This window comes from Hipposideros armiger, unplaced genomic scaffold, assembly GCF_001890085.2.
Source record: "Hipposideros armiger isolate ML-2016 unplaced genomic scaffold, ASM189008v1 scaffold_160, whole genome shotgun sequence".
Classification (NCBI taxonomy): Eukaryota; Metazoa; Chordata; class Mammalia; order Chiroptera; family Hipposideridae; genus Hipposideros; species Hipposideros armiger.
The window spans coordinates 2,010,018-2,019,280 of record NW_017731510.1 but is presented as its reverse complement, the minus strand read 5'-3'; the positions used below and the strand labels follow the sequence as shown (position 1 = coordinate 2,019,280).

The 9,263-nt window shown below is 39.0% G+C and overlaps 1 protein-coding gene across 7 annotated transcripts in view; it reads right to left on the bottom strand.

Annotated features, from left to right (window-relative positions):
• The window catches only part of ATP8A2 (ATPase phospholipid transporting 8A2), a 624,797-nt gene that overhangs the window by 517,056 nt on the left and 98,478 nt on the right, over positions 1-9,263 (bottom strand). For 5 of the 7 annotated variants that reach the window (XM_019651455.1, XM_019651453.1, XM_019651451.1 and 2 more), the window contains exon 2: positions 8,989-9,133. In XM_019651455.1, the coding sequence (XP_019507000.1) occupies positions 8,989-9,133 (145 nt within the window). Of the gene's footprint in view, positions 1-8,988; positions 9,134-9,263 lie in introns of those variants that run through there. The other 2 variants (XM_019651457.1, XM_019651458.1) reach the window with 2 other exon arrangements.

Genomic DNA, 9,263 nt, shown 5'->3' with positions numbered 1-9,263 from the left:
TCTGGAGCTGTGAGAAAACAAATTTGTATTGTTTGAACCCCCGAGGCTATGGTATTTGGTGTTTGGCAGCCTAAGATGACTAAAACAGGGAGTAAAAGTGGTACCCTCTCCTGTCTGTTCTCTCTGCTTATTACCACATATTTCAGTTTCTATCTCCTGCCAGGTAGGTTTACAAATTAATTTATCCAATTTCAACTAAACTAATCCCTCCCCAAAAAACAAGTGGCTTAAGAATCATGCAATAAAACCAGACTGAAAATAAGTAAATGTCAAGCTAATTAAAAAAAAATGCAGAACTGACACTTCTATTCCTCATAAAAGGTCTGCCAGACCAGTTCACTAGATTAAACATTAGACTAATTTAATCAAATCTGATAAGTCAGCCAAAAATATTCAAAACAATCAAGAACAGTATTAACAATATGGGTTTACATCAATAATTCTTAACTGATAATCTTGGTAAATACATATTGGGCCTTGAAATAATAACTAATGATAATGAGGCATAATACATACAGATACTTAAACATACATATTAAAAGTTCATGGTAAAATGTCTTACTAATGGGATATGTGATCAAAAGAGTTTGGAGACCCCTGATGCAGATACAGAGCTTACAGGACAGAGCCAGGCCCACTCTCAACCTGCTGTCTTGTCTCAGGCAGGCCTAGAAGCTGAAACCAGCTGACACTGTCCAGTAGCCTTGGAGCGGCGGTACACATAACAAATACCGAACATATACAGAATAATCCCTCAGAATGACCAACAACATCCCAAATTCAACCCCAAACTTTTTAACCATATCTAACATAAAATAATAAGGGTAGCTGAAAACCTATGATTTACATTTTGAAGAGCTAGTTTACATTTCAGAGAAAAGGACAGATCAGCATTTAAATGATGAAACCCAATTTCATGGATTTCAGCAAATTTCTTTATAGAACATCCCTGCATCCCTACAATGGTCAGGCCTCTCCTTTTGTTCTCTCTAAACATTGTTGCTCTTGAAAGGGTTGTTGATTAGCATTTCTGAGTAAGCTTTTGCTGTCTGTTGAGTGGCTCGGCCATAAGTAGTAGAATACACTCTTAGATGCTACTTTAGACAACTACACAAAAGCTCAGGTGGCTAAACTCTGACCACAGAATTTTCTGCGGTCCACACTGCTGCCTACTTTTGCAACTTCTATACAACTAGATCAGACGTTGAGCAAACAAACTCTTAGTATAGCCATCCAAGGGACTGTCATTTGACACCCAGAGAGTGGGTGTTTTCCCATCTACCTAGCACAATAAACAGGTGGTGAAGACATTGGTCCAGTCTCCTTTGACTATCACAATACTACTCCAACTACAGAGTGTATTCAAAGTTCACCAGCTTTTACACCAATATGCTTTTTCTATTCCAAGGGCTGATTTGAGAGCTGGCATTGCATCTAGCTGTCATATCTTCTTAGTCTTCTCCAATTCTGGTTAAATTTTAACTTGTGTTTTTCACAAATCCTGATGCTTAATTCCATTTCTCCATAAGACTCAGAAGTGTTCACAGTTCATAGATGACAATAAGAGTTAACAGAATTTGGGAACAGGGGAGAGGGGAAACAAGTTACTGACTAGGACTCTCAAACCAAATGCCTTTACCTATCTTCATAAATGGGAATGCATCAATGTTTCTTTGGTAAATTCAAAATACACTCCATATTCACTCACACAAGGGTCAACTGATAAAGAAATCACCATGTTTGAGTCCATTCTAGACATTTGCTGTTTCCTTGGAAACATCAGATACAAAACTGGCCTAAGGCTGACATGCTTTTCAGTTTCTAAAAATATATTTCAAGAAAGCTCATGTGTTTAATGGTTACCTGAAACACACAGTGCCAAAGGTCCTCCAATATGAATATTTTTATCTACAAGATGCCTTGTACAGGGGTATAAACCTGATGAAAGTGCTAATCACAAGAATCTTCTTCTATGGCATTAATTGCTGCTGTTATGTACGAGGTCTGACAATTACGTTCGTGAACTTGCCACCGTGCGCTTACATTGGCAGCACTGTACACACAGCTCGGTGGGGTTTCACAACCATGGTGTATCAGTGTCTCACAGCTGTGTTCGTGTCAATGTGTGATGGTGTCTTGCTGAGTGGCATTCATTATTGTTGTTGCATGTTTTTATGTGCCATCACAAGAATGTCTGAGCTTGAATTAGGGCAATGAACGAACATTAAATTTCTTGTTAAATTTAGCAAGAGTGGAAGTGAAATCAGGGACATGTTAGTCCAAGTTTATGGGGATAATGCCATGAAGAAAACAGCAGCGTACAAATGGATTAAACGTCTTTCTGAGGGGAGAGAATGTGTCACTGATGAAGAGAAGTCAGAGCGGCCAGTAACGAGCAAAACTGATGAAAACATTGCAAAAATTCGTCCAATTGTGTATCAAAATTGTCTGCTGACTGTGAGAAGCATAGCAGACAAAGTAAACATTGACAGAGAAACAGTTAGGAAAATCTTAACTGAAAATCTTGGCATGAGAAAGATGTGTGCAAAAATGGTCCCAAAGGAGCTCACCAATGAACAAAAGCAAAGGAGAGTCGAAGTCTGCCAAGACGTTTTGAAGAGGCAAGATGATGTTTTGGGCCATATTATCACTGGTGATGAAACATGGGTGTACCAACACGACCCTGAAACAAAGCGTCAAATTGCACAATAGAAGTCAGCCAATTCTCCACGAACAAAAAGTTCCGTGAATCCAAAGCAAGAGTCAAAACAATGTTGCTAATCTTTTTTTATATCAAAGGGATTATTCATTATGAATTTGTACCAACTGGACAAACAGTTAACTAAGTTTACTCTTTGGAAATGCTGAAAAGGCTGCATGAAAAAGTTAGATGACCTGAACTTTTCACCAGCAATTCATGGCTCTTGCATCACAACAATGCACCAGCTCACATGGCACTGTATGTGAGGGAGTTTTTAACCAGTAAACAAAGAACTGTACTAAAACACCCTCCCTACTTACCTGGTCTGGCCCCCAATGACTTCTTTCTTTACCTGAAGATAAAGGAAATATTGAAAGGAAGACATTTTGATGACATTCAGGACATCAAGGGCAATATAACGACAGCTCTGATGGCCATTCCAGAAAAACAGTTCCAAAATTGCTTTGAAGGGTGGACTAGGTGCTGGTGTCAGTGCATAGCTCCCCAAGGGGAGTACTTCGAAGGTGACTGTAGTGATATTCAGCAATGAGGTATGTAGTGCTCTTTTTCTAGGATGAGTTCACAAACTTAACTGTCTGACCTCGTATACATTAAGGACTCTTGATAAGCTGTGACCTTTATGATCAGAAAAGACAGGACAACAGGAGTGTGTGGTTTGGAGAAAATCTGAGTATACCTGCCTCTAATTTTAAAGAACTGAATGTGAGATTACATGTTAATTAGCTTGACTGTAGTGTTTCACTCTGTACATAGTATATATTAAATCATCATGTTGTATATGGTAAATACACATAATTTTTATTAAAATACATAAGCAGATAAATAAAAATTGTGTACACAGAAGAAAATCTTGAGACTGCATGAAGATAGGTAAATGAAATGCTTTCAGCATAACCCCTTGCTCTTGATAAGTGTTTTTATACATGTTTACTTTTGCCAACCTTGACAAGGATAGCTGTCTCAAATGAGATATGTAAACCTTGGTTTTTAAAACACTGATCTTTACATGAATCAAAAGGAAGTTGGTTATTACTAGGATCTTGGTGTTGCTTCTTTAAGTTGTAAGCAGCCTAAGCATTAAGACCAGATCCTACCTAAATTCTTCAGCTGTGAACACTTCGAGGGGAATCATTTCTCCTTACAACACTTGATAATATTAGATCTCGTACTGTACATATCATCTGTTACCACGGTTCATACACACACTGGTTTTGGAAGATGATTTTGTTCTCTTCATTCCTTAAGACAAAAATGCCCTCTCAAACATTTGGATCCCAGCATAATATTATAAAACAATGAGACTGTAAAACTGACCACACAGTGCTCAATTCTCTTTCTGCAAAGGCAAAATTCTATTTTAAACGTATCTTGGCAAAACCAACAAAATATTCATATAAAACAACTTTTCTTTAAGACAAACCCAGCCTGGAGAAATGCAATAGTTTGACCAGACTCAAGTTATTGCTTTAATGAAGATTTTTGCTAGGTAAAACTCCTACCTGAATCCAATGATTCATTCAAAACTAAGCATCTATAAACATTCCTACTCTGCTCTGAAGATGTCATTACAAACACAGAAGAAAACGGCCTTACACCATTGTAAGTCACTATTTTCAAATGGCATGCTGATAATCACCAAAAAAAGGCCACATAAGTCTGATCATGATTACATAAATTACATAAAAGGAATTGCCCATTCCTTTGATAGGTAAATTATTTCAAGGTACATTCTGGAAGGAAAAAAATGTTTTTAACTTTAAACGTTTGTTGAAAATTTAGATACACAAAATTAAAGATTCACCACCAGGTTCCTCTAAGTAGCAAGCTTTTTATATGCATTTAATGTTTAACTTAAAACACTTAAAAGTAAATGATATTATTCATATGAAATTGTCCAAAACAGGTAAATCTATAGAGGTAGAAAGTAGATTAGTGGTTGCTTAGGGCTGGGAGAAGGGAGATGGTAGCTAAATGGTATGGGATTTCTTCTGGTAGCAATGAAAACATTCTAAAATTGACTGTGGTGATTGTTGTACAACTCTGTGGATACTCTTATACTAAAAACCATTGAACTCTACACTTTCAATGGGTGAACTATATTTCAATAAAGCTGTTAAAAATATTTAAAAGAAGGTATTATAGCATACGTTAGAAAAAAAGGATCTAGTTAGATGCACATATACACAATCCTAGACACGTATATATGCATTACAATTTTCCATTAATTACTATTTATTTCTAGAGGATGAACAAGGTTATTGTCCTCACATTTAAGGCCCGAGAAAATCAATGCCTAGGAAAAAAAGGCCATGTCATGCTTCTCCATGATTATGATAATCCAAATTTATTGGCTTCAGTAATGGAAAACTTCAACCTCCCACAGCTTCAGATCAAACACTGATTTTATGTTCAGTGTCAAAGACAAGAACAAAGTTTGGAAAGACGACAATTTCCATGGCACAGGTGCTCCCAGAATTGTGAATTCCTTGGAATTTGGAGTTTCCAGGTCACACATCCCCTGGGGGTGCCAAGGCCACAGTCCACCCCAGTAGTGACCTTCTCGCTCCTACTCATCAGGCCAGCCTCCTTCTGGGATGCACTAGTCCAAATGTTAACCCTAGACCGCCGATCTGTACCCTGAATTTACCACCCCCTCTCCAACCTCCCCCAACACCCAGCACCCACCCCCCCTCTTTAGCAAACGTTGATCTCTGTCCTGAATTCAAAATGCCAGTTGCTCATGAGAACAGTCACAAGCATTGCCACAGTGCTCGCCAGAAAGGGCCTGGAGTGGGGAAGGTAAGTGAGAAAACTCATTCCGGAGGGGGCCAGCCTCCTGAGGTGTACAGCATCCAAAAAATTCCATAAACCTCATCTGTCCCACGTGGTCCCTTCTCTTCTGAAACCTCAATTTAGGAGCAAACAGTCGGATACCCAGCCTCCAAGAAAAACCATTACCCTTTTCTCAAGAAAAATTATATTAAGAAAAAGAAATCCTTTATCAATTCCCTTTTATGAAAATGTTCCTTTGAATAGCTTTATCAACTTATAGCAAACATTCATAGCCAAGATAAAAAGCCTTATTTTTAAAAATCAATATTTTTATAAAGCTTGACTTCAGCAATATGAAGTGCAAAAACAATGTGGCTCAACACTTTGTAAACTCCCTAAATTATCATAATGCCAAGAAGCTTTATAATCAATTCCTTAATGAACTATGAGTCACATGACCATTAGTAGTGCCTATTTAAATATACAGTCTAGCTAAAGTAAATACTCAAAGGCCATCTTTTAATAGAACAGCAAGGGCCACATTTTAATTTCTTAGACCCTATTCAGTGTATTCTGAAACTTACGCTCATAGTATAAGCCATGACCTCAGAAATTCTATGAATTTAACGTATGATATATTCACATGTCAACTAATTCAATTATATACTTATACAAGGCTTTAAACAGAATAACTGGTATGTACCCACTTTATTCCTAGCCAGCCTTCACTGTGCTTTCCCATATTTATTTCTCCCCCACCCCAAACAAGTACAAATCAAACTATAAGACAGGTAGCCACTTGAAATCTCTCTGACTGATAAAAACATCAGTGTCAAAAGCCAGCTTGGAGTCTTGATTACAAACAGGTTGTGAAGTCTCATTTCCAAGGCTTTCAAAATCTTCCCCTCCCATGGAACCTGGCGAATTTAGGCAAAAACAAAGACCTCAATTTCATTCCCCCAGCTTTCAGCATGCACAAATGGACACCAAAATTAAAGAAATGGGAACTAAGCAAAACTACTACTTGAAAATATACCAAAGTTGGGCTGACCGGTTAGCTCAGGTGGTTAGAGCACAGGGCCCAGTGCTCATAACACCAAGGTTGCCAGTTTGATTCCCACATGGGCCACTGAGCTGCGTCCTCCACAACTAAATTGAAACAGCTCCTTGACTTGGAGCTGATGGGTCCTGGAGAAACACGCTGTTCCCCAATAATCCCCCATATATATATATATATGAAAATATACCAAAGTTTACAAAGAAAAGTAACTCTTCAATTCCATATCCTTATATAGTATAAATCTCTTTAAAAAGAAATGGTATCTTTATTAAAAGTAATTCAATAGAAACACATGTGACAATGTATGAGGAAATGAAACTATATCGGCAGTGTAAGATTATAAGTGATTTCAAGTATATTCACACAGTTGTGTAACCATCACCCCAAAATGAAACCCCATGCACATTAGCTGTCACTCCCCATTTCCCAAACATTTCTCCCTTCCTCAGCCCTAAGAACCATTCACTGAACTATCTTATGTCTCAATAGATTTGTCTCTTCTGGATATTTCATACAAATGGAATCATATGCAGGTGTACCTCATTTTATTGCACTTCACAGATGTTGTGTTTTTTACAGACTGTATGGACGATCCTCCACAAGCAAAAATATTACAAATCATTTTATTGTGATACTTCGTGGTGCTGGTCTGGAGCTGAACCCACAATATCTCTGGGGTATGTCTGTAATATGAGGCCTTCTGTTACTGGCTTCCTTTACTTATCATGTTTTCAAGGTTCTTCTCTGTTGTGGCATGCATCAGTATTTCACTTCTTTTATGGCCAACTAATATTGCATTGTATGGATATACCGCATTTTATTCATTCACTCATCAGTTGACAGACATGTGGATTATTTCTACTTGTTGGCTATTATGAATAATGCTACAGTGAACATTCGTGTACAGTTTTTTTGTGGGCATGTTTTCATTCCTCTTGGGTATATGTACCTAGGAGATGAATTGCTGGGTCATACATACGGTAACCTTACATTTAACCATTTGAGGAACTGCCAAACCGTTATCCATAGCAGCTGCACCATTTTTCATTCCCATCAGTAAAGTAGGAGGGTTCCAATTCCTCCACATCCTTGTCAACATTTGTTATTCTTTTTTATTAGATCCAATCTAGTGTGTGAAGTGGTAACTTTTGGTGGTTGATGCTCTGTATCTTAAATCACACTCACTCATTCTAGAATTTGGCTTCAGCTATTCTTCTAAGCTACACTTTTATGTATAAAATATGCCCCGATGGTCATTCCTAAAACCCAAAATAAAGCCCAGCTAATCTAACACTCCCTTAATAGAGGAAGGTATCACCTCCACATAATATGCACCATTATTCTACCCTAAATCCTATCAAGCTACAACTATGTCCAACAGCCAAACTATCCTAAATAAAGAAGTCACGTTAAGTAGCCTGTGCACATGCTACTGCTGTAATGTAATATTTGAACATATAACAACAGCCAAGTTTTAGCCAGAGCTTTCTAGAAAGAACACAGAATTGGAACTTGTCAATAATCTCTATGTAACCCGATCAATCACTTAATTTCTCTACACCTGAACTTGGTGTTCTGAGCCACTCACAGAACTACATCCTCTAAAGTCACTCCCCGAGATAAAGTTGTCTAAGCCTGAAAGTTTAATGAAATTTGAAAACGTACTCACACCCATGCCTAATGATCTAGCATTGCACAGCAGAAAGAATTTGAGCCTTAGGAGACACACAGGCTGGGTTCTATTTCCAGCTCTGCCATTTAGTAGTTATATGACCATAGGTACATTATTTAGCATCTTTCTATCTCAGTTTCCTGATCCGAAGGTAGTAATGCCTTCTTCAAGAAGTTATGAGGATTTATGAAACTAGTATAGCTGAAGCATCTGACACAGGGGCCAGAAAAAAGTAGACACTTAAAGGTCTGCTAACTCTGGGCAGTTTCCCATTAAATAAAGACTGCTTCACAAGTGTCCTGGGCCATTTAGATGTGAATATGAGTTCTTGTGACCTGTGGGATTCACTTATAAAGCACTTCCCCCATATTATGGTCTGTAAATTGCTAAGAAGAGCTATCAGCTGGCTTAAAACAGGACGAGGGGAAATTCTTGGAAGGGAGCTCAGTGATAAAAAGATGAGCCTCATTTTCGTCAGAGACGTTAGAATGAAAACTTCCTCAGGGCTCACAGACAGCCTGAGCACAGAATAGATAGATGCAAAGGACAGAAAGGTAAAGGCTGTATTCATATGACCCCATTGGAAGCGTAGGTATAGACTGCTAGGCTCAGGGGGGAGGGGGAGGGGAGTGGAAGGGGCTGGAGGAAGCAGATAGAGGCGGGGGGCTTGCTAGGTGCGTGCAAACGCTAACCAGAGGAAGATGAGCCCCATCTCAGCTGTGAATGCACTGCTTCTTGTGTCTCTCAGCCTCCTTCTCCTACCTGATCTGGTTGTCACGGAATTTGTTGAGATGCGGTTGGTTGAGGTAAATGGTGCGAGCTGGTACCTCCAGCTGGTCTCCAACAGACGTGGCCCGGGACATCTCATCATCTGCCTTCTTATAGCCCGAAGAAGGACGAACAGGTCCTGCAGAAAAGAGGCACGGACAAAAAAAAACACAGCACAAAGAAGTCACACCAGCAGGCAAGAGCAGCAGCGAGCGCGGCTGCTGGCGGGCGGGCACCAGCTGGGAAAGGATGCTCTGGGCGATGCAGGG